We start from the raw sequence: 25,779 nt of genomic DNA on the forward strand, positions 1-25,779 counted from the left end.
TCTTTCAATACTTGTATTTCAAACTAATAAACTTCTCATTCTCCTCACTCTAATCTCGGGAAATCTTAAAACATTTGCCCTCCAGAAATAAAAATACCACTTCTTTACCTATAAAATGGACATTTTAGCTAATAGGCAACACAAGAAGAAACAAAATGATGAAACAATGTAGTACACTCTGGAATCCTGAACAAAAAACAGAAGAAACATTTTGCTTTCCCCTGTTTTCCTGCCTTTATCCTGCAGGGTGACTCCAAGGCCTCAAGGCTACTGGTGAGAAAGAGAATCACAACTTCCCATAGCACAAAAAGCATCAGCTATATCTGGTACACAGCACAGAGAAGGGAAATGTGCTAGTTCAGATACTGAACAGTCTGTGCACTGCAGCATAAAGCTCAACACCAGTTCATCTCTACTGCTTTTCAGAATATAAATGAACTTGATATATCTCTGCTACCAGAGCTAGACAGCTTCCCAGAAAGTTTGGAGAGCTGCTCGCTCTGTTTGCAACTCTGTTGAAATATACACTGCAAACTTGTCTTAAAAAGTTCAAGGCAATGATAAATGCTTATAAAACTGAAAATATTACAGAGAAATTGCTTGTGAAAGTAAACAGAACTTAGACTCAACCAGTCTAAACAAGAAGTTCTCCTGATGCCACCCAAGGACGCTGCTGAAATCCTGTCTGGTAAACAAACTGAGAGCTCAACATACCAAAGCTGGCAGGCTGGAAATCCCACAGAACTGATGAATGAAATGGGAAAATGGCCTGTTCATCCACCCTCCAGCTTTCTGAGCATTGTAATGTGACGCTGGAAATGAAAGGTCAAGTTCAAAGGAAGAAGCACATTTCACTGTCAGAGCTTATAAAAGGTTCTGTGCTCCTCGGTTTCACACCCTCAGCTCCCAGGACCACTTTGAGTATTCCTGTGCCTCGGTCCATGCTGAGTGACAATGAGATGACATTACCACTTCAGCTGGTCCCAGCTGAGGTCTCAGCACTGCTTAGGAGGTGGGAGCAAGGTCCTGCAGTTGCCTCTCCTCACACACATCTTCCTTCTCTTAGCTCATTTCATCTCTTTCCTAATTCCTATCCATTTGAAAATACTTAATCTGCAGCTGCACCAACACCAGCCTGAGATCAGAGAGGAGCTAAAAGCAGTGCACTCTGAGGCCTTATGCTGGTACAAGTCTGTCAGGTCTCAAAATGGCTGATGAAGCACACAATTCAGCCTCTGCTTCTCAGCCAGCTGAGACAAGACCACTCACATTACCTGCTATACCTTATCACGTGAGGCTTTATTCTTTCCCCATAATAATAATAATAATAATAATAATAATAATAATAATTAAAAGACTGCTAAACATGCTTCCCTTATAGCTTCTTCTCTGCCTCAAAAATTCTTTCTAGCTAAAAGCAAGTTAAGTACATTAGAACAGTACTTCACTTCCCAAACACTGAGCCTTTCCACTTCTCTTTCCCCTGCCTCACAAGGAACAGGTTTATTAGCTGAAGAGATGTTACCTGTGATTTGCTTTTAGACCCTGCACATCAACACCTTAGTCCTTAAACATCCAAATGATTCCACTTGCCCCACTACTATCACACCAAGCTACTTCAGTCAAATACAGCTGGACAACTGTGGGGCTTTGAGACAACTTAATTGAAGTTTTATGATCTTGCAAGCAAGCAAGGAGCTTTTTCAGCATTTCTTAGGAAAACAGATGGCAGTACAAGAGGAAGGAAAACATACCTTCAAAGTGCTTGCAACTGTGACAAACAAGTAAATTCTGAGGAATTCCATGGGCACAACAGATTTTGCACTCAAGCTGTGATAACGGTAAGCTTCCATGGTGATTTAGCTGTACTTACAGGCATGGTCTTAAGCTAACTGCAGTAAAAGATGTGGTCAGAAGAGATTTATATCCTCAGGCCATAGTAAAAGTCTGCCTGCATCTCTTACTGTCACTGACAGACCCGTCCAACAGCTTCTACAGCTTACAGTAGTCAGCACTCTATCATTCAACAAATTCAGAATTAGGTCTGCCTTTACAAAGGAAGCAAGTTCCTCAAAGTCTCATCAAAACCATGATTACCCACAAAGTTGTCTTTGCTTCTTGCCCTCAGGGCAAGGAAAGAGTATACATGCAGCAGCATGCAGAAAAGACAATGACAAACCGAAATTACATCAACAAACAATAGAACAAATCAATCCTGAATACCATAATACCTGGGCTTACTTGGAAAATTTGACACGATTTAGTCAAAGGTTTTTGGCAGGTTAACACACAGCTGTTAACCTGTTACTGTCTAAATCTATTAAGCTGTGTTAACACACAGCTTAATAGCTGTAGACAATATCTGTTTAAAATCCTTGCTCTTAATATGCTTATGTTTGTATATACGAGTGGCTGGTTTAGTCTTTTTCCAGCCATGCCGACAACAGAAGTGACGTAAAACAGGGAAAACGATTAAGTAGGGACAGGAGGACGTGTTCTGCTATAGCCAAACAAAAATACAACTCAATGCACCTTTCACCTTAGCATCTCTAACATCCTGCTATAAGAAAGAGCTCCCACTCTGACACTGGAAAAGTCTTTGTATCCTTGCTCTCATCACAAACACCACCATGGAGACAGAGTATAGCATCCTCCCTTCCTGTTCACATGAGACCCCTGCCACAAGTGGTGTTTAAAAATCCCAAGGTTCATCCAATCTCCAGCAAGTCAAATTCTTAATATTCAGCACTCTGGATACAGGAAAATATTTCAAAAGGCTTATTTTTTTTTCACAGCAGAATAACAGACTATCTTAAGTCACCCAGTGCTACAGCACAGCTGAGATCTGCTTGATACAGAACATCAACAGGTGTAGAGGGCTCCAGGGTTTCCTGGTGTGGTCAAAAGAACCATCTCACAGCCCAACCCCACGTTGCCTCAGCGCAAGAAACCAGTGGCAGCGCCAGCAGCACCGCACAGATGGAGGAAGCAGCCCCATCACGGTCCTCACGTACCACTGCACTTTGTCACAGGGGTTTCATAACTGGCACCAATGCAGCCAAACAATGATGCACAGCGGGTCCTGTGTTTGAAAGCAGGGCAAACCAGCCAGCATGAAAAAGAGCCCTTTGAACAATGCTTCAGACACTGCACCATGCAGAGACATTTACTGCCCTTTGCTATGAGTACAAGAGAAGCAACACTGAGCTGCAGCACCAGTGCTGAGCAAGCTTTTGCATCCCCACAGCTGCACCGTGCTTGTCCATGCTGCAGAGACAAGGTGAGCACAAGGCAGGTGATGACAGAGTAACTAACCTGGTATTTCTAAGCAGAAACACATGACACAACAGTCCAAGAGTTACACGGGAGCTTAGTGGCTACAAAGAAAAATCATGCTGCTATAATAAAAAAGAGTACAGAAAATAGAAACTCCGTATGTGTGGTTCCCAGTCTAAAACTGAAGGAAACCTTCACATCTTCTTTTACAGTAACAATACAGAAGAACTACAGTTTTGGTTGTAGCTGCAGAATGCTGTTACTGCCCATAAAAATGGTGTTATTGTTCCAGGATGAGCCACAGGGATAAAATATGACTGAACCAAGGAAACCTGGGTGGAAAGGACTGTTACCTTACCAGGAAGGTAAAGCAGGACAGACAAAGCTGGGAACAAAGACTAACCAGCTGTAAGATCACTGCTTGACCAGACAGAAAGCTAAATATTGCTATGTGGCTACAGAAAGGTAAAACAGCACAGTGCGAGATGGGGAGAATTAGGATACACAAAAAGGATGGGAAGATGCTGAGGGAGGGCACCATACAAAGACTGCAGGGAATAATGAGGGCTGCACCTTCCAGAGCAGAGCTCTGAAGATGAGACAGTGACTTGTGCCAAGTACAACAGGACCATGGAGCAGGGAGGTGTTGGAAAGCAATAATGGAACACTGTAACAGGGAGCTAAGGCTGGGATGCGCAGAGGTTCTCAGGGAAGGCATGGGGAGGTGAGGAAGGAGACCGTGGCAACTGTGACATGAGGAGAAATGGGGAGATGCAGCTTCATGGGATGAGAATGCCCTTGAGGATTCGAATACCAGGTAAATGGAGTAGCACTAGGGAGAAGAAGCCCAAATCTGACCTCCATGACTCCAAGAAAACATTACAGGGAAAGAGGGTAAGGAAGGAAAGAAGTGAGATAGGGTCCTGCTGAGCCTGGGTACACTGCTCACTGAGCTGGGTAAAGCTCCCTGGGAGGTCTGAACCTGGGCACTGAGAAGAAGGTGGCCTAAGCTGGGCTGCTGGGGAGGGGAACTGGAGAGGTTCACAGACGCACCGGGAGCAACTCCAGGAGCCTCTGAGGGCAGTTTGTGGGGCACTGGCAGACGCTGAAGGGCATTTAGGGGGCAGCTGTTAACGGGCACCAGAGAAACAGTTAATTATGGGGATCCCTGAGGGGCATTTGGGGTTCACAAGTGCCTGGACAGCTGCTGGGGGTGTTGTCAGGGGGTCTCTGTCGTGGGGGTTGAGGGTCGCCAGCAGGACCCGGAGCGGTGGTTGGGCTGTCACCGAAAACGACGGGATAAATAAACCATGCTAACACAGACAATATTTGTTACAATTAAAGATTTTCCAACCAACAGGGGGAAAGGGGGAAATGGCCGAGTCGCTGAGGGGGGCTTTGGCGGATGTGAGGTGGTCACAGGCAGACCCCTGAGGGGTCGTTGTGAGGGGAGAGGAGTGGGATGTGTGGGGGATCACCGGCAGCTCCCCGAGGGACGGGCTCGGTGGCAGGCCCCAGGGGAAAGCTTCGGGGGTCTCCGGCAACTCCCAAAGCTGGCGGAGGCGCGGAATGTGCCGGGCGGGAGGGAGAGGCGGCGGCACAGAGCGTAACGCGGAGGCAGCGCCGGCCGCAGCGCCGCCAGGACCCCGAGGCCCTGCCCGCGGCCCCCTCCCGCCGCACGCACCTTCTGGCGGATCTGCCCGGACGTCGAGACTTTGCGGATGAGCTTCTGCAGGGAGCCGGGCTCCTGCTCCGGCTCGCTGTCCGACGACTCCTCGGGCGCGGCGCCGGCGGCCGGCTCTGGCTGTGTCTGCTCAGCCCCCGCCGCCGCCATGCTGCACGGACCGGCGGCGCGCCCGGCGCCCCCCAGCGGCGGCCGCGTCACATGGCGGCGGCAGCGGCGGCGGAGGGGCGGGAAGGGCCCGGCCGCCGTAACGGGACGGTCAGGGCCACCCCGCCCCTCCGCGGCTTCCTGCGAACCGCCCGAGCGCCGATCGCGACGGCCCGGCCCTAGCTTCTCGGAGCCTGGACAAAGGTGTTCAGCGCAGCCCTCCCCGCTGAGGCGAGCCCGACAGCCGGGACTGCGGTCCCTATTCCTTCCCATTCTTCGTGGCTACTGCAGCACAGAATCACAGAGTCATTCGGGTTGGAAAACACCTCTGACATCATCGAGTCCAACCTATAACCGAACACCACCTTGTCAACCAGACCAGAGCACTGAGTGAAACGTTCCTTCGTTCCTTGAACGCCCCCACTGACGAGTACACCACCGCCTCCCCGGACAGCCCGTCCCAAAGTTCGCCCCGTGTTCCCAGGATTTAATGAAATGCTGCGGGCACAGCCTACCGCCCGGGCTCCACCTGCCGTGCAGCCCCCGGCCCGAAGGCACCTCAGGGGCGCCGAGCCCGCCCGGGGCCGCAGCAGCCGCGGCCGGGCCGCACTGCATGCAATGGCCAGGTAACTTCCTCCCGCCTCCCTAACACCCACCAGCTACGGGCAGTGCAGTGCTCCCGCTGGGATCTCACGGAGATGTGCGAGGGGAAAGCACAGGTCACGAAACCCATCCTGTCGTGGATTTGCTTCAAGCTGTCTTCAAACACAGCAGGTCCAGAGATGCCATCGCTCTCAGAGCGCATCCCTCTCCGGGAGCTGGCGAGCTCTTTACAAACAGAGTCCCACCACATCAAAGCCGCGGAGTCAGGAAATTGGATCTGCTCTCCCCCAGCGGTAAACAGGAGGAGCAGGCCACAGGTCTGACTCGGTAGAGCAACATAACACCAGAACCAGACGAAAGGGAAGATAAAAGGCAAACAGTTTTAGCTAGAGACTTATTTTGTGCTGACAGAAGTCAGCATCTGCTGCCTGAAGGGCCAGAGAAAAGTCCAGCTTGTCCTGCAGAACAGGGATCTGCAGGAACCAGCAGAAAGCCCTCATTGCTCTCTGACCAAATGACCAGCATGAACAAGTAGTGTCTCAAAATGCTTTCCCAAGCCCAGACAAAAGAACAGATTTAATAACCATTTAACAACCATTTCCTCCTCACTGCACAGAGTGCACTGTGATTTTGTCCCACTTAGCTTACAGAAGTCATCATCACAACTGAATTTGAGAGGAATGTCAGGCAGCAACAGAGGGCCCTCACAAAGCTGACATATAACAATTTTTTTTAAATGAAAAAAAAATTAATCGGATTTCTGAGTTTACTGGTCCCATACTTACAGGTCTAGTTGCCAGAAACACTGAAGGAAACACCTTTGTGGAGAAATACACTCTCTGAAGTAAGACCTGTTCCCCCTTCTTCTCTTAGATCTTTTAAAGGATTTTCTGAAATCCTGCTCTCCAAGATCAGCATATTCACAACCAGTAATTTCTTCAACCTTACTGTATCTTCTGTGTGTTCTTGAGCCACCAACAAATTACTAATAAAAATACCAGGGAAAAGCCTTCCCAGACCTCCAGGAGCAAATACCTGACCCTCCCCAAAGCTGAAATCACACTGAAATTATCCTGATCAAAAACACCTGGAACTGGCCGGGTTCCTTTAGCAGCAAAGCACCCAATGCAGAGCAAGCATTGTGCCTCTTGCAATTCAAGCTAAGGTGAGACACCTGTGACTAATGGACAGCACTGAGGAACAGGTGTATTAGGGGAGAGCACTGATGGAACCCTGAAGTCAGCTGTGGTCTCAATTAACTGCTTCCAGCATCTTAATCAAGATCAGTTTACAAAAGTGAACAGTTATAAGTCTGAAGTTCTTAATTCTATTTTCCAGAGTGTAGTTAGTGTGGGAAATGTAAGTCTATATTAATAAATGTGGGCCCTGCATTTAGACTTTCCAGGGAAATTTAAACCAGGCACACTGAAAAGCAGATTTAAATCAAAAATGAGAAAAATAAAACACCAGTTGTTTTACATGCAAAATGTAATTAGCTGATGCAACTCACTTCAGCAGAAACCTACGTGAGATTCAGGAAAATAGCGGACATTTACATGGATAATGAGAATATCCAGATCAACAAGAGAAAACAAAGTTTGCAGAATGCAATCTCATTTCTTAAAGCATAAACTAACTGCTGGCAGATGGATGTTGGGAAAGGCTCCTCAGGGAAGGCTGCGCCATAATTTCCTCCTTAATTTTCCTGCACCCTCTTTTGAAGCTGTTGCCTACAGGAAACTAGATTAAATACAAACTCTGTCTGGACTTGTATTTCTGTTTGGCAGTGTATATAGGGAGCTTTAAGTAATTCATTGACAGTGCACATTTATATCCTCTTTAATAACATGGTTATTAAGCACATTGCTAGAAAACTAATACTGTGTATCAGCATTGTCTATGCTGTGGGAGACAACCTGTGAGACATTTACTGGTACAGAAAGTGAATGTAAAAGCCACATGGGGACAGTGCAAGCACTGAAAAAATTCACTGGCTGAATTTGGTAAAGCATCAATGCAAAAGCAACCAAAAGGAAGTAAAATCAGTTTTGTACAGTCTGCTGAGAAACTTCGATGAATCACCCATGGCTACAAGCCAGCCTTCCAGGTTAGGATTTTGTTCACTGGCACTTCAAAGTCACAGACTTTGACACTAAGTCCAGGCAGGCTGCATAAACTCCCATTTAAGCTCTCACTAGTGTTGAAAGCGACCAGCCTTTTTATTAGGCAGCCCTGAAAGCAGAAGTCATGATATGGCAGGTGTCCTGTTGTCCTCTGGTAGCTCGGGTAAGAACCAGGTGTTGTGTTTGCCCCATTCAAGGTGAATTTTGTAATAAGAAATAGAGATTCCAGATGTCATGTCCACTGACCTCAGGGCTGATCCCTGGAAGACCATGCATGAACTGAGAACGTGCAGATTACTAGAAACTTAGGTCCTACATTTGTAACTGAAGCCAGACAACACAGCTCCTCCGTCAGCCTGTTCTTTTAATCACTCATCAGTTGAGGGTGAATTCTTCTCCTCTTCATCAGGTGTATTTTTTAGCTGCTGACGAGCAAACTCCTCAAATACCAGCTCTGCTTCACTGCAATGAATGAAACACAGGTTTTTCAAAATTATGTTACCCTGTTTTTACACCAATAGACTACAGGCAACAGAAGCCCACAACAGACTGGTAGTGCCTCTTTGTCTCCAAAGTGATTTGGATCACTCCCACAAACACCATCTTCAGTGGTGCTATTCTAGCTAAAATGAAAAGCAGTTGATTGAGCAAGTCAAGGCACAAACTGAGGATGTTTTTCATCTGTACTGAATCATGCCTGTTCCAGATACATATTTATCAGCTAGCTGAATAGCCTAGAGCTTGCAAGGGGCTTTGTCAAGCAATACAATGTGAAACATTTCACCCTTGTTGCTTCTATACTAAAATAGAGGCACATGGTCAAACCTAGTAAGTTCCTTACACTTCCAGCTATAGAGCACAAACGCACCCTGTTAGGCAAAACACGATCTCTTAACCTACCTTCACATGGTCAGTCATGGCTGTTTAACTCACAGCAGTCATTTGTCAGGCCACAGTAACTTGCTCACTTTGGATTTTAAGCTGGGGATTTTTGGACAGTTTTGAGGAGTTTTTAAAAGAGTCAATGCACAAGTGTAGCTAGAATGTGAAATATTAAAAGAAACTTACCTATCCTTCCCTGCAGTCACGACCATGCAGCAAAGGAGGAAAAAAGACACACCGGGTAGTCAGAACAGCAGATGCTAAAACATTTGCAAAATGTTTAATGCAAAAAAATGTATAGAGCAGAGCAGTGACAAGAAGCAGCATTTGCAGCAGTACAAGCAGAATTCCAGAAAGTCTCAAAATGTGCAAAACTACACCTGATGAGGCAAATCTCAATCTCCCAATGGAAAAGCATTCCAGCAATGATGCCCAAGCTATCTGAAGGGCTGAGGAACCAAGACAGATTTTCCCATCTACGCTTGCTTGTGGTCACAGCTGTGGGAGACATCTATGCACACACCTGGACTCTGAGCTGACAGTGCTTGCATGACATGATGTCAGGTTTAATTGCTCTATCACTGTGACTGAAGAAGTCAGCTTAGACTTACATGAGAAGACAGTGCTCTTGTTCAATAAACATGAAGGTATTAAAATTAGAGGTCAAAGTACAGAAACATCTCAGGGATCTCTCATCAGATGGGTTAAGGCTTTTGAGGCAACACTCCTGATTTTATCTTGCCCTAAAAATGGGTTTCAAGACTTTTGGCATTTGTGTTTCTTTAGTGAGATCTTTGCTAACCACACTATAACAAATCCTGCTTACTAGCAGGATTCCTTGAGAGCTGTTTCAGCACAGCCTAAAATAAGCAGAAGACTGTATTTGCAGGGATTTTATTGTTCTCACGGTTATTTTAGGAAGGCATATTCACTTAACTGGCTTACTTATGGCTTTGGGTCAGGGAGCAAAGCACCCTTGTTCTATAGAAGTCAGCAGGCATCCGGGGCACTGCAGTGACTGGATAACTCACTACCTGGAGACTTCCCATCCACAACACACACTGCTGGAAAAGTCAGCATTAAAAGTATGCCAAAGGGGCCACTCCAGCCAAAATGCCTCAAAGGATGGCTCATGTAAAGACACTCCTGATGGCATCTCTCCAGACCAGGACAGAAGCCAAGATGAAGTCTGGAAAGTCTCAGGGTATGTATGCTTGATTGACATGAATTTAAAATGAAACATTTAGAACTTCTAAAATTTCCAACATATAAAGCATCATTCTCATTCCATTTTTTCTCCAATGTTTATTCTTTAGTCTGCTCTCTTTCCCCTCTTGGAGGTACTTTCATTACTATGGGAACAGTGATATCAGTGATGTGGATGAAGCTGAGCAAGATCCCCACCAGTGATTTGAAACTGATTTTACAAAATGGAGTGAGGGGGAAATAGATATTGTTTCACTTGGGCATATACTTAACTGTCAGAGAAATGATTACTGAGTCAATACACAGATGGTGTGGCAGCAAAGTAGTGCTTATAATGTACCTGAGAGTGAAGATTACATTCAAAGATGCACCACTTCACCTTCAGGCTGCAAAACTAACTCCAACATGCTGCAGTTGCACACTAGTAGTAGTTAGGTCTACTCCAGAGTTTTCTGGCTGTCCTGTGGCTTATTTAATATTATAATATTAAAAAAATCTCAGAAAATGGGTAGACTTTTGCTTCTTTTAATTAGCATTCAAGCAAATGTTTTGAGGGTTGGGATGGGAGGGGGATTGATGAGGGTCCAGAATACCATCATCCTCTCAGGGAAGGGTTTTCTGGAAGCTTTTATTATGCAGCCACAGAAATGATTCCATGTAATTCAAGTCATAGCATGCGGTAATTTTCAGTATAAACTTGCTTTTAACCTCTCTTAACTTGATGGGGGAGAAAAGAAAAATAGAGTGGGTTTTGTTATTTTCCAAGGCATTCAATGCTTTAAAATTTCCTAATTTCTGAAAGTCACAATACCAAAACAGGGAAAGTATTGCTTTACTGTTAGAGGGACAAAGTATTCCTGGGTTTCTTGAAAACAGCCCTTTTGTGCAAGTTTAATCAGAGAGCAGATAAATGGCCATTTGTTGAACAACAGCCAAAACAAAGCCAGTGTCCAAGACATGGGCCCACAAAATGTAAAACATCAGAAGATTGGCAGGAAAACCCCAGACCAAAGAACTCATGCTGAGACCACAGCCTTGAGGAAAACTCAGCAGGAACTTCTGGGCTAACTGCTGACCAGGAAAGATCTTGGAAGCATGAAGAGACACAGCCCCATTTGAATGTATCTTTAAAAGAAACAGATCTCTACACATTTTTTGTCAACAGGCAGAACAGACAGACTGCCAATGTGACAGGAGCTGCTTTGCCTAAAAATAACCACATGCGAGCCACATGGGTCCAGAAACAGTCACAAAACCAGCACACATGAAACATGCAAATCCTGGCCTAGCAGAAGACCAAGAGAAGGAAGTGATAAACACAGGGAAGGAAAGACAGCAAGCTGCTTCTTTTCTGTCTCCTGCAGGCACAGGGAAGAAAGATCAAGCAATCTGCAATAGCCATGCACTGTGACAGACCTGCTGTTTACTGAGTGATGAATGCTTCAGAGCTTGCTCACAGACAGCTAGAGAGGGCAAAGCCATCTGCTGTGAAATAGAGCACACAGCACTTGCTCACACTTGCCCCAGCTTGGCCCTGAAAAAATTACATCATGTTCTCAGGAAGCTTATGTTTCTGAGGTTCTCTGTACTCAAGTCAGCCCTGCCTAATTACATGCATTGATGCTATGCATTTTACTTCTGCCATGAATCACCTTGGCTAGAGAAAAGGATGTTCCCCCACTGCAAAATAAATCACAATATGTGGCATTTTTTAATCCCACTCCAGCTTTAACTCTGTAAGATGGTTGCTCTGACTTCTTTCTGTTCTACCAGCTATGCCTTAAGACAGTCAAGTGAGCAGGAAGGTGCAGTAGGCAAACTGGTCACTACTGACTCATCAATAAAAACAAAAGGGAATGAAAAAAGAAGATAAGGAGTGATCTCAAAACTCCCCGTGCATGCACCTCTGCCTACACTCACTGCAGAGGCTGCTGAGCAAGCCAACAAAGAAAAATTCCATATTTTGGGACCTTTGAGGGTCCAAACACTGTTTGTTGAAGCTCCATCTCTGCAATTAATCCTGGATTTGCTTGATTCCAAATTAGATGGCATTTCACTAATGAAACACATTATGTTTCTCAGAGTTCATGAACTAAAGTGGTAGAAGAAAAAAATTAAAAAGCCTGAACTCAAAACTGGGAAAAGTGATGAAGCACAGTGCGTGGAAAACTACCAACCAATAAAGCTGAAAAGCGTTTCAGTTTACCAGCTTCATATGGGAGACTGTTTTATTCCCTGTAATAAGCTCACACACCACATTACAGCACAGTGTTCAAGCCAGCTATTCAGGCTTCAGAGGAATTTTCTGTTGTGTTAGAGTATCTGTTTTTAAGAGAAAGCACTTATTTCCTGTGTTAACCATTTGCAGGGCTTTCCCATGGGATAGCTCCTGAAATTACCTGCGTTTTTTTCAGTTTATAAGAAACCTGGTATTTTCATTTGTACAAAAGGCATGGAACATATCTGACACTTCTGACAGCAAGCTCCTAGAAGACTTTGATGTAGCAAACAACATGTGGGCTATGACTCTGGTTAAGAGGATGTGCTGGGGGAAGTGATCTGAGAAATAGTGCAGGTCTCCATTTTCCTTGTAAAGTCTTCTGTCCACATCCTTTTGAGCATACAGTATAAAGGAGTACATCATCCCTCCTTTGAAATGATATTAGAAGGGAGAATTGCCTGACTTCCATTTTTCCTCATATTACAAATGCTTCTGCCAGAAGTATAAAGTAATAAAAAGGGGTTGTTGGCATTTTAACAAAAAAGCAATGTAAAAAAAAATCACACCACTCTAAAAATGTAAAATCCTTTACAGTTGCCTAAACCTTTGGATGAGCCTTGTTAGAAGTTTTCAAGCTTTCCTTGATGTCCGTGAAAGCTCCTGAGCTGCCCAGAGGCACTAGATGGCCCTCACCAGCCACACTCCTGGGATCACCAGTGCCATCCCAGCCTCCACCACTTCTGTGCCAAGAGAATGTGCTGGCACTGCTCACAGCAGGGGCTTTCCCAGGGAAAATCAGTTTCCTGTAGTGCAACTGTTACAGGAGAGTAAAACCTACCTTTGCCCACTCCAGCACATCCATAATTAGCAAAGCCTGATTCCCTACCAGAGTATCTGAATGTGGAGTGGATCACCAGCTCTCTTCTCATTGCTAACACTTGATTCCTCCAACAATTTCACACAGTAAGGACTCAAGACACCCCTTTCTAATGCTTCCAGTATAGACCAAAGCATTTATCTCAGGATGACTCTTCTCAAAGGTTCCACTGTCACTTTCATGTGAAAGTTTCACCTTCTTAGAAACAGCAGCTTTAAGGCAGTTTGGACACAAAGGGAAAATGAAAGAAACAAAAAGGAGCATAAAAGCAGCCATGGCTTTTGTTTGAAGCCCACTAAACTTTGTGAGAGTAGGACAAGATGGGTCATCTGTAACAGCCGCAGCAGGAAAGGGCCGGTGTGTCTGGTGGGCAAGAGAGGCTTCAGATGCTGTATAGAGGCTTCTGATTTAGTGTGAGCACCTTGCAATCTCTGGTGCTCACCACTGGCAAACAGAGCCAGCCAGGGCCTGAGGAAGTGGGAGGATGCTCCTGACAGCCTGTGGTTTTGGCATCTGATCCCAAGCCTCAAGATGCCTGGGTGAGGCTTGATACTCACACTGTTATAGAGGTCCCTCACTTCCACACAGAGACATAACATTGAGGAGATGTTCATCTTGGATAACCACTGAACAAGAAGGCCACATCACAGACACCAAGGCAAATGCCACATCAAGATAACAGGGACTCAGTACTTTTATCACCTTTTCACTTTGCTTAAAAGTATTTGGCTTTGTAGAGTGCTCATGGGTGTTAGGTATTTTCTGCGTCAGATTTTTTCTTTTTTGCTTATACTGCAATCTGGCTGGGAATTGCTGACATCTTCATATAGGATATTTTGCACTGCAGTCATAAGATTTAACTGTGCAGGGCTTCCCTCAAACCCCTGCTCTCTGAGCTGTGATTCCATACATGAAAGATGAAAGGGAACATGAGTCTTTTCCATTTTCTCCCATCTTTGCATCCCTGCTCTCTGTTTGTGCCTGGAGGTTGGTACATACATACACACACACACACATATATATATATAGACACACAAACACACAGAACAGCTCCATACTGGAGCCTTGTAGGCTCTGAAGGCTTCCTGTAGCACAAATCACTCTAAGCCTTACGATGGTGAGATCTCACTAGAGCCTGTCAATGAACAAAGGCAAAAACCAGGTGTAACTGACCTGCTGGGTTCTTTTCCTCAGGTTTGGGGTGCATGAGACGAAATGGCAGCTCTGTGCCCACTTCACTTTAGGGAGAAGAAAGAATGCATCAGATCCACAGCTCCACACACATGCCTGGTTCAGCCTCCTTCATCCTTAGACCAGCCTGAGCCCTCAGCTTCAGCTACACCCATTCTTTCTTATTTTTCTAATCATAATTTTCCTCTCAAAAAAGTTAAGCTCAAATTTCTCCAAAAATATCCCAGGCATATTCACTTACATAGACTGGGTTTATTGTGTGCTGAATGTACTTGCATGTATATAAAATCAAGAGATATTTTTGTAATAGCTTCATTTTCACAGGAGAACCACAAACTACTTGCTTCTAACAGCTTAAGGGGCAGTTACTTTTTTTAGGGAGGTGGGAATAGCAATTAAAAAAAAGAATAAAGAGATGAACTAACAACTAGGACTGCATGGTCTGAAAAGGAAGATGTCATTTACCTGGAAGTGAGGTCTCCCAGCATGCTACAAAAGTAAACAAGGAGAAACACAAAGAATATTTAATGCCTCTTTATTCTGGTTTCCTACAAGAAACAGCAAGTGCTGTTTATTGGTGGACTACTGAAATCACTTTCCTGATGTACTGATCTCTACTTGCCACAAATTCAACTGAACTTGTTTTTAAAAAAGGTAGTCTTACTTTTTCATGTCATTCTCATGGAGAAAAAGACTAAGTTTTTGAACTCCTGACCAAGTGTTGGGCATGGCCCCTTTTCCAAGAGCCAAAAGGCAAGTGGATGACCACAGAAAGCAGCAGGCATTTCATAATGCTTTAGGCAAATCTTTGATGCATTTTTATACTAGAACAAAGCATAATAAAATAAAAGCATAATAAAATAAAAATGTAAACAATGACTAGCATCAACCAAGAATCACTATTCTGGCCCTTTTTTTGTACTGTATCCTGGATCTAACTCATGTTGGTAACATCAGCTTTACCCAGAAAGCTGGCTGAGTACAGAACCTGAGCTACAGTGTTTATGACTCTCAGGCAGATATTTTCACCTTCTGCTCTGGGAGAACAGCAATGCCAACATAAGAGCTTCACACAAAGTTTCACCTCACTTCTCACAAAATATGTTACAGCTTTGAAACAAAAATTGCAATGCAAACCAGAGGTTCCTACTTCAACCATAAAGTTATATGGTATCTAAGGAGAGTAGATAACCCTTTGGCTCAGGGCAAGTTCTGTGGATAGACCAAGACTGTTTTCCAGGCAATTTATGCTTTATAGGGAGCCTCATCTCCTATAACGTGCGCCCTTTCTCTTGTGGTGGACTGTTCTGGTTTCTCCTCACCCATCAATGACAAACACACTCTCTTCCCTTAACTCCAGGCAGACATAGCAAAAAGTGTGTTACACTTACCCTGGAACAGTGAGCTTCACTTTGATCTTGTAGGAAACCAGAATCCCCATCACTGTCTTGTCTATTCCATCCTTAATGCTGCCAGAGAAAACGGAGAGCAGTGTGAGGTGGCACTGCAGTATAGCAACAACACACACCTGGGGCAAGAACTAGAACATCCTGCAAGTGGGAGGGCAGGCAAGCCTCAGGTACAGCCAAAACCTCTCCAGATCTGTGCTCCCCGTTCACCCTGAAGGAACATGACGGCATTAGCAATGGTGCTACATGTATTCATCTGGGCACAGCTTTACTTTCCTGAGGCAAGTGTCTCCTCCGTGCTCCCCTCTTCTCTAACTCTCCTACTACCTGGGACCATTTAGAACTCCACTCACATAGTACTAGAAGCCAAGTTGGTGTCCTCATCCTTCAGTTTTCCATCCAGAGCAATTTCCCGTGTCTCCCGGTTATTCGCAAGCAAGGGCAGAAGGGTCAGTGTCTTGGTCAGGCTACTGTTTGGCTGCACCTTTTCCCTGAAAATAAGAAGGGAAGGTGATACACTGTGGTTTGTTACACACCCAAGGAGAATTTCAAAACAGATTACAAAGCTGCCCAAAAGGAGAAGAATTTATCTGTGCAAATTCAGTTGTCAACAATACAGATATCCACCGCTAATCTAGGCAGTAAACTTCCCTTTATAATCAACAGAGAAAAACAAGCACTTATAGAAAATGCTTAATTTCACATTAAGGCAGAGAAGTAGGTAAAAATCACAGAATAATAGACTAGTTTAGGTTGGAAAAGCCCTTTAAGATTATCAAGTCCAACCACTAACCAACACTGCCAAGGCCACCAGTGAACCATGTCCCTATGTGCCACATTGATTTTTCCTAATATCTAATCTACACCTCCCCGGGTGCAACTTGAGGCCACATCCTCTGTGCTGCAAAGCTCTGAATTTGGACAAAATTAATCCCAGTTGAGAATACCAATACTGAATGGAAAACATGTCCCTAAGCTACAGAGCAGAACACTAGACCAAGTACCTGGGTATGCCCAACCCTCCTCACAGTGTGAGGTTCAGAGCTGTACTGCCAGTACAGTGAAAAGAAGCAAGTGGTTCTCCTAACATCTACAGACTCAAGGTTTCTGTGGGCTTTGTCAGGCCAGAAGAAATCAAATGGAATGCTCTTGCTCAAGCAAGAGTCCATGACTTCCACTCAAACAGCAGCACCTTCCAGAAAAGTGTTGCATCTCTATTTAAAGATTTCCAGCAATTGGGAACCTTCCACCACCACTACTAAGCTTGTCTAGCAGGTAATTACTCTTAAAACCTCTGCTGCAACATCCCCATTCCCTGAAAAAACATGAGGATCTTTGCTGCTCTGTGAAAAGGAGACCAGCTGCATCTAGGAAGTACAAGTGGTGTGGCACACACGAGGTAAGAGGAGAGAGCACTGTAACAGCAGGAGACTGCCAGACTCTAAGTATGAGAACCTCTCCTCACTGATGATGAGGGTAATTAAAAGGGTGTGAAGGAGCAGGAGCATTCACTCACTGTGCTTCCTCAGTAGCCACCACTTTGGTATAGAAGTCACTGGAGTACAGCACCACATTGGCCACCTGCTCCACTGAGGGAGAATGAAGAAAGCAGACACTCAGATGTGTGCATGCACCACAAACAACACACTTGCCCCCAGCCCAAGTCCCAGGAATGGGAAACATGGTGAGGAAGGAAGAAACCCCAGCCATTTAGAGCCTGAAGGGAACCCCAGGTCAGACAGCCTGACCTGGACAGAGACCAACAGCACACCAATAGCCAAAGTCTGTCTTCCCTGAAAGACACCAGGCCTTGATTTGGAGACAACAGAAAGTCAATAACCCACAGTTTCTCTTGGGATCCTCTCTTTCCATTATAAGGATGTCCCTCTTCCTTCTCTGTTTGGGTCTGCTTTTATCTCTGGTCCTGATATCTCTTGTGTGCCTACAGCCCATGCACATGCATTCAGGAGAAAGCATCAGCACAGAGCCTGTGGTAACAAATGCCTTATATTCTCCAATCCTACACAAAAAAATCCCAGGGTAATTCTGACTGAAACGCTAAAGAGGAGAGAATCTGGGACCAACAAGGTCTTTTTAAGCCTAACGGAGGCATAAGAAAACCCTAAAAATATTTGGGAATCACAGTACATCCCAGACTGACACTGAAACAGCTTTCTCTGCTATAGTTCTGTAGGAGCCTCAGCCATTTTGTTCCCAACCTGCCTTTTCTCTTTCCCATCCTTTGTCTTTCAGACTGTCTTCCCCAGCTCTGCAGCTTGTGGGATGAAAACATGTAGTGTCACATATAAAACACTGGCACAGCAATGAAGCTCAGCCCCTGCCCTCAGCTTGCTCAGGAGGAATGACACTGTTGCTGGCAGAGTGGCTGTTTCTCACACTGCCAGAGGTTTCTGGAACACCAGGCAAAGCTGTATGTTATCTAGGCACATTCACAGTTAGCAGGAGCATCACAGGGAGCCCTTCCCACTGACCTCCCAATACGGGTGGATTTTCCCCCACTTTTCCCACACCTGCATTGTCCACTGCAGGAGCCAGACCCCTTCTCTTTTTCTAGGGGGGATAATGTGGTGCCTGAAATTAAGACATACAAATAACCACAAGAATCAGGAAAAAAGCTACAGCACTTCACTTGATGAACAGCAAAGAAACAGCAACACACAGCGGGGAGGGACAAATTCCTGATATCACCAACTGCCTTCTTAAACTGTTACAAGCACTAAATTCTGTCTCTCTTTCAGTCCTATTGCACTCAAAGAATCCCAAGCAACAGTAAAAACATACCCTGGACTTTGATCTTCTTCACTGTTTTCTCTGTGTTGTTGTTGATGGTGACAGTGACTGGAATGGGCTCACCATGGTAGTATACCTAGAAAGAACGTGATGCTCAGAAATCCAGCCAGGAGACTTCTTCCAAGCCCAAACCCCTCTAGCTCCCCCAGATTACACCTCTCAGAGGCCAGACAGGGGAAGATGACCCCTCCCAGTGATTCATGACCCCTCCTTCAATGACTTCAAATGTGTTTGGTAACAGGGTTTCAACCACCCCTAGCAGTAGTCACTGCTAGACTGCTAGAAATTACATTAGAGCCCTTGAGTGCTGGGACAAGTCAGTCTCAGCTGAGAAAGCAGCAAAATGCCCATTGGCCGGCAGATACCATGATGCCCCCAGCTCCAGGGCAAATGCCCCCTCACCTCTTTACTGAGCCAAGCTTTCAGGTGCAGGGGCTTGTTGGACATGAAGAACTGCCAGGTGGTCTCTGCACAAGGCTGGGGCCCTGGCTTCTCCGGAGCATACTGCACCTTACGGATCAGCAGACGTGCAGAGTTCCTGGGAAGCAGCAGAGGACAGCACAGTGACACCCAGTGCTTGGCAGAGGCAGGAGTTCTGCACTCCCATGTGCTCACACCCAGGAAGTCACTGACAAGGGGGGCAAAGCTGAACAAACAACCCAGGTGCATCACTGGACCACCCATCTCCTTAAGGCAAAGCTGAAGAGAGACACATCCTGTTACCTCCTATGAATTCTCTCTTCCACATTTTCTGTTGAGAAAGCTTTCACTTCAAAGTCCACCCCACAACTCTGCCAAAGAGAGAGAGGAGAGCTGTGAAATCAGGATCAGAAGACAGGAACATCTGCAGATGTTTCAGTATCTTTCTGCACACCAGAAATTGTCAGACTCCTGCCAGCTGCAAATTACTCTGGCCTCCCACCACTGTCACAGACATCCCTGACTACTGGTGTTGGCACATGCACCTGTTCTACAGTGCTTCTGAACAATGGGACTTAATCCCAGCCTCTGAAAGATGACATCCCTGCTCCTGGAAAGGCTTCCTGTGAGACCAGAGCTGGAAAGGTCACATCATAAGACTGACCAGTGTGCTACGCTCTCTGGCCCGCCCTGGGTTTCTGAACTGAATTTCTGAGTTGGCTTTGTAATGCCAAAACCAGCATCTAAGGAGTGGAAGTGATCATGCCAAGCAAACCATTGCTTTAACAGGTTTATAGCATTGTGGGGCACATGTGTGAGTCCCAGGTAATTCTCTACAGAGACATTTTTGCACTAGATTCTACAACCTTCATCCCAGCTTTGCCTGTCTGATTGCCTAGTTCTGCTGTCCAGACAAACATCCAGTCAAGTATAAAAGGAATATTTTTAACAGTATCAGAAACCTTGCAGAACATATAATTATTTAGTGACTTTTACTACAGGGTTTTTTTTTTCTGTTTACACATATGTACAAGCCAGCTCTTCTCTGCATTTAATTCAGGGCAGGTCTTAACACAAGTTATTTATAGCAATCTGTGAGATTTTAGGCACTCGGTCTCCTTTTCTTTCATGTACCCTCACAGCAACAATCATTTTATGTGCAGCCAAACCACAAATCATGTGATATTCTTAAAGAAGCTACAACACTGCAGATTTTGTAGTCTTGCTGCTATTTGTTTGGATTCCCTTTCTTATTCTGAGGATTTCAACTCCAATTCTGTGACATGTACTTGTAGCCCTTAGCTCTTGACATTCATGGCACAGCACAGTAAAATCAGTATCAGCTTCTCCTACTCTCAAGCTAAACAAATTCCCATGTTTTTTTTCCATCTAACTTTCCTTAACCAGGATAAGCACAAGTGTCCCACTGGCCTCACCTTATCAACATCACGAGGTGCAGGCTGCAGACAGACTGAGCAAGGCAGGTAATCTGGAAACTGTGGGAGGAAGAAGAGGAAATGCCTCAAGCCAATAGCACACAGATGTTTTAGGTAACATACTGCTCACAAAAGCAGTCCTGAAGACAAGGGGGTCACTCATTGTAACACCGTAACCCTTTGGAATTCTGGCTAATATACTTGCCTTGTATGAACAAATCCCTTTCTTCCAAAAATACTTTAAAAGTCAAGAAAGAAAAAAAAAGCCCATGTTCCTCAGGAACACTAAGACAGACATGACTGACAGCACTGGAAGGATTTCCTGTTAGAATCTGGCAGTCAGCTGTCATTTGTCATCAGCTGTCAAAGACCTTTTCATCTCCTTATTTGATCCAAAGTTTTTAAAGGAAAAGGATTTGGCACTGGGGCAATGTAAAAAGTATTCCAGTCCCTCAGGAATGGGAAGGCAAGAATATATGGGGCTGTTGCTAGCATAAAGCCATTGCAAATTCCCTTGCCTTTTTTAAGAAAACACTTCTCACAGTGCTGTGATCACTGCACAGTTAGGATCTTCTTGCACTTTACCTCTCAGGATTGCAAGAAGAAAGAAAAACATTGGTACCACCACCTGTCACTCAAAACTGGAACATGCAGATCATGAATTCACTATTACTTCCCATCTTCAGTCCATCACCAGACCTCAACAGCCTGGTAAGTACAGACAAGAAGAGAATCAGAGGCTCTTCTGAAATACTTACTGTAAAGAAAAAGGGATAAGCATTTTTCCCCAGCTTCTTTAGCAGAGATTCCTGCAAGAGGGTGAGAGACTCTGGCTTGTCAGCAGGTGGGTACACCTGGACCCTGGAGAAGAACAGGTCCCGGCGGAAGGTGAGGCCAATCACATCAATGTCTTCCTGACCATAGCGGAACGCACAGGTGAGGGACACAAACACTGGCAAGAAGCACAGAACAGGTGAAACATGCAGCAGGATAACAGTGAAGCCAGGCTGGATGGGGACACCTCCTGCCTCAGGGAGACATGGAAACTCATTTCAACACTTGCATAACCCAGTGACTACTCAACCCATGTGTAACAACAGACATGGCATTGATAAGAAGCCCATTCACTGAGGCAGAGAGTTATGCTTGTGCCCTTAAAAGAATAAAAAGGTTCTACCTTAGCATCTCACTCAGAAACACAAACAATTTATGAGACATACATTGCATAAAACCTCAAACCTTTTTTCCCCTTGACAATAGCAGGATCCACCAATACAACACCATCTGAAAGAAAGGGAAATAATCAAGATTAACATACATAAAAGCAGGGTTGAAAGCAGGAAGAGCAGCACATAACCTCGTGGACTTACCTACAGGTTCCACATTCCCTACGTTGTCAATGAAGTCCCGCTTTCCCAGGTAGATGGTCAGCTGTGGGGAGAGGATGACCACAGTTGAACTATAAAATGTTCGTAGTTGTTCAGGGAAGGGGGACACACATCAGAGCTATAAATTTTGCAGAGATCAGAACAATTCCATTTAAAATGGAATATTTCTTCTTTTCCAGCAAACATGCAACCTCCACCAGACTCAACAGGATTATTCACATGCAGGACATCGGAACTGAAGACCTGATCTAGACCAACTCCCAGAGGTGCAACACAAATACTTGTGCATGGGACAAAGAAGTGTAGATTTAAAGATTTTTGGAGCTGTCAGGTTGGAAAGACAATGAATCAGGTTTGTTTTAACATCTACCAGTAGAAGTACAGCCCAGGAGGAAAGTGATGTGAGCTGCCTTCTCTTGTATTATAACACATGAAAAGTTTGCTCTAAAAACTGTTTACATCATTTCCTCAAACTTAGTGGTAATATGGGTCATGCTCCTTCTTCAGAAAAAAATAAAGGGGACGGGAAGGAGCTTTCTAAAAAGTCTTCAGTCTGACTACAGGTAAAACTCAAACCTAAATAAGCCCATTATTAATGTACTCACAGCTTTGTCACGGGTGCTTTTTCTGAAGATAACTTGTTTTTGAGGAGAATCAGCATTCTTCCCACCAATCCCAGTCTTTTGAGACTCAGGGCAGCTCATGGTCAAAGACAGGGATGTGACTGTGGGTGAATGAAGATTTTCTGTCCCAAAATGTCCTGCACCAGATGCCTGGGAAAAATAGGTGGATGAGATAAAAGCAGTAGGTAAAGCACTGTACTCCTGTGCTGTTTCAGACCCCCTCACACATCCAAATGGTGGCTCTGTCTAAAAGCTACAAAGGTGGTTTGTGTTGATAAGGAGTCAGCCCAATCCCCAAATAAGAACTCATCTGTCCTGTTGCATTTTCCTCAGCCAGAACCCAGTGCAACCCATTATAGGCAGAGCAGCGCTGAGCTCAAAGCAGAATGCAAGGATAGAACAGTCCAGCCACCTGCCCAGAAAGGCAACAATTATACTTAAGAGGTAGGGAACAGCGTGCACCTGAGGGGTAGAAAACATATGGAATAAAACATATAGAATAAAAATTCTTCAGGAGGAGAAAAAGAAGGAGGGAGAGAAAAGGGTGTGGGGGGGAAGACAAGGGGGGAAAAATAAGAGAAGCAGTGGACAAAAGAAGAGAAGTGAAGAAGAGAAAGGGGAGACCACAAAGGCACAAGAGATATCCAGAGAGAGAAGTCCAGAAAACCAAAGTGGTACAAAGCAGAGAGATTAGCTTTTCATTTTAAGTCATAAAATAGCATCCAGTTAATGATCCGACAGCAAATTTAAAATAAGGTGAAGCATTTCCCAAGTTAACAGAAGATTAAAGGTGGTTCTGGTAATCACCAATATGAATTGAATCATGGGATTAGACATATTCACAGGAAAAAAGGCTTTTGGCAGCTGTTGGACAAGGATCCAGGAACAACCTTAACCCTGTAAGATTCTGAAGCAGAGTAGCAGCATCAGGAAAGGATGATGCCACACATACCCTGTCCTTACACTCCTCACCATCAGAGCTGTGTGAATGAGAGCACTGTGTTAGACAGACCCCAGCTCTGATGGAGTATGACTGTCCTTGCAATTTGCTCCCATTCTATTTCTCAGCTTGCTTTCCCATTTTAAAACTGCTTCAAGAGTAAAAAAAAAGTTTCTAGGGCCTATTTGCAGATAAAAAACCATAGAAAAAGGAAACACTTGCCTTCTTGGAAAGCTGAAAAAATTGTAAGGCAGACATTAGAAACAGACCATACACAAGTAAGCATTTCTATTTTTATTAAGTAGGTTTTTCAAGTCCAGACCCGTATTTGTTGCTGACTAGACATGCTGTAGACTCAAAGAAACACACCAACAAATAACATTAAATACCTTGCTGTGTTCCAAACGGCACAGGAGCTTCCACGGACAGTGATGGGAACTTCTAAATTATTGAAGAAAGATGAATTTTCCGAGGCAGCTGTGTCCTATGCTTCTTTGCATCTACCAGAGGGAATGACTGCCCTCTGCACAAACAAGGAAGACAATTTGTAGGGGATTTGAAAGCTCGTCTCTAGCTGCGTCCATCCAGGATTTCAATAATTAATCCCTCTGCAAGAACAAATATTGTACCTGGGCTAAGATTCAGCTGGGAAGTGGTTAAGTCAGCAACAACAAGGCATTACCTAAGGACACTCATGTAGTCAGTGAAGAGGTCTACAATGTCCTGTTCACAAGTTTTGAAAAGACTAGACTGGTGTAGCACAGGACAGCTACTGAAAGCAGTTTATTCTAAAGCTCTATCTTCTCCTTCCTAGGGCTGCAAGACATGCAGCCTGCTAAGAAACTGAACAGACAAGAGCCATTTATGAAAAGGGGAGTTTATAAAACACTAAAATGCCATTTTGATGGCCTGTCAAACACTGAGAACAATGCACTGAGCAATTTATCTATTACTGCTTCACCAGCAGCCAACTGACATGCTGATGCAAACCAATACACTGCTGGTTTGTACAATCCCCTCCTCAATTTACTTACAAAAGCACAACATTTGGGATTTAAGAAACACATATTTCAATTAACTTCAGCTTTGCTCTTCCTTAATCTTCCAAGAGTAGCTTTCCCCCCAACCAGTGAATTTGGCCCTGATATTTTGCACAACAGTATATGTTAACTTTTGGCTTGTGAGCTGCAGGAACAGCTGCAGCTTTCCTCTGGCTGCATCTGTTCATTTGATTACAAGGATCACATGATATCCTGTCCACTTGCCAGCCTAACAGCTCCCTCCAGCTCAAGCAACCTTGGTAGTCACAGATCAAGCTTGCTTTTCACAATCACTAACATTTGCCTGAATATAGTGGCCAGGGCTACACAAATTACTCAAAAAAAAAAAAATGACAGAACCAATGTTCCTCAGCTCTTTCAGGGTTCCAGCAAAATTTTATTAACTGGAGGTGGATTATTTGGAGAGCTTAATCACTACTCTGTCTAATCAACTCTGGCAAACACAAACCAGCCAGGCTGGAACCACAGAAATTCACACGTGCCTGTGCTGCAGAAGGAAAGTCAGGTCCTTATTGTAGGAAGTAAGAAAGAAACCCCAGAGATGAAACTCAGTCACACTTTGCAAAAGCAAAAGGGAGGAAGCTGGATTTGTACAAGTCTGTGCTGCAGCCACTGCAGCATTATTAGTTCTCTAAGAGAGGATGAGCATTCCTGTCAGCACATGTACCACTGCAAACATCTTCAGGGGATCTTGGAAACAGCTTCTCTGTAACATATGCTCCTAGTGCACGCTTAATCCAGAGAAAGATGTCCAACCCACCCCCAAATCCACTTGAAGGGCAGCTCCACCTCTGGCAGCAAAACTGCTACCACCACCTCTGCACTGCAGGTACCTTCATTTGCTCTTCTTCCCTCTGCAGGCTGAAGGAGAAAAGGAGGCAATAAACGTAATCAATATAGGAAAAAAAGAAAAGCTAAAATTGCTCACTAGAACTTCTTACATACTTTAAGGAACTTTAATCTAAAATGCTTAAGGACTTAGCTAGCTGGATGTTATCCTTCAGCATTTTTAACCTGCTTCATAACAGCATCAATGGGCCTAACAAAGCCCTTTGGGTAAGATCTGTGTCCATGCTGTAGAAAAACACAAGTGTAGCAGTCTAAATTATAAACATCCTAAACCCATTCTGATCCTTCTCAGCAGAGCCTGCAGTTTTTATTATGCTAATCTCCCAATAATCTTTCGTCATGCTGACTTGCCACTTCACAATCTGCTTTCCTGCAGTAACCAAGGTCACCTGGATTCATGGCAGGTGCCTTTTCAAAGACCATATGCCAGTGTAACAGGCAGCAGAAAAAATATCTTGCTTTTAGAAACTGTTCAGAATGCCAACTTTCCATTTTTGCTACAGTTCTCACATCCATGAGCTGAATAAAAGCTTATTTTCTTATGAAAAACAGAGGGTGGCCAGTGACGGCTATTGGTTATGAAATTTGTACACTGAAGAGCTGAAGACTTTGCTTCATCACTCGGAAGCTGG

At 44.6% G+C, this 25,779-nt stretch overlaps 2 protein-coding genes and 1 long non-coding RNA gene across 8 annotated transcripts in view; 1 reads left to right on the top strand and 2 right to left on the bottom strand.

The window, feature by feature from the left end:
- DGKD (diacylglycerol kinase delta) overlaps nucleotides 1–8,029 on the bottom strand; it is a 61,225-nt gene extending 53,196 nt beyond the window's left edge. For 2 of the 4 annotated variants that reach the window (XM_068201018.1, XM_068201014.1), the window contains exon 1: nucleotides 4,961–5,142. In XM_068201018.1, the coding sequence (XP_068057119.1) occupies nucleotides 4,961–5,110 (150 nt within the window). In that variant the 5' untranslated portion in view covers nucleotides 5,111–5,142. Of the gene's footprint in view, nucleotides 1–3,315; nucleotides 3,378–4,960; nucleotides 5,143–6,495 lie in introns of those variants that run through there. The other 2 variants (XM_068201017.1, XM_068201016.1) reach the window with 2 other exon arrangements.
- Nucleotides 8,030–8,177: 148 nt separating this feature from the next.
- On the bottom strand, nucleotides 8,178–25,296 carry SAG (S-antigen visual arrestin). 3 transcript variants are annotated; one of them, XM_068201038.1, is made up of 15 exons: nucleotides 22,280–25,296; nucleotides 21,657–21,717; nucleotides 21,526–21,570; nucleotides 21,045–21,238; nucleotides 20,287–20,346; nucleotides 19,154–19,221; nucleotides 18,833–18,968; nucleotides 18,422–18,506; nucleotides 17,136–17,208; nucleotides 15,973–16,110; nucleotides 15,602–15,679; nucleotides 14,676–14,699; nucleotides 14,193–14,257; nucleotides 8,902–8,911; nucleotides 8,178–8,295 (listed from the first exon to the last, which is right to left on the bottom strand). In XM_068201038.1, exons 1-15 carry the CDS (start codon nucleotides 22,376–22,378, stop codon nucleotides 8,202–8,204), a joined length of 1,230 nt encoding a protein of 409 aa, XP_068057139.1. In that variant the 5' UTR covers nucleotides 22,379–25,296; the 3' UTR covers nucleotides 8,178–8,201. The 3 variants fall into 3 exon arrangements, with proteins under 3 accessions (XP_068057139.1, XP_068057137.1, XP_068057138.1); XM_068201036.1 differs by lacking the exon at nucleotides 8,902–8,911; XM_068201037.1 differs by lacking the exon at nucleotides 8,178–8,295 and having other exon boundaries at nucleotides 8,833–9,933.
- Nucleotides 16,106–18,965, top strand: LOC137480110 (uncharacterized). Its single transcript, XR_011002710.1, has 2 exons — nucleotides 16,106–17,707; nucleotides 18,286–18,965. It is a non-coding gene; the product is annotated as an uncharacterized lncRNA (long non-coding RNA).
- Nucleotides 25,297–25,779: the final 483 nt, after the last annotated feature.

This window comes from Anomalospiza imberbis, chromosome 10, assembly GCF_031753505.1.
Source record: "Anomalospiza imberbis isolate Cuckoo-Finch-1a 21T00152 chromosome 10, ASM3175350v1, whole genome shotgun sequence".
NCBI classification, from domain to species: Eukaryota; Metazoa; Chordata; class Aves; order Passeriformes; family Viduidae; genus Anomalospiza; species Anomalospiza imberbis.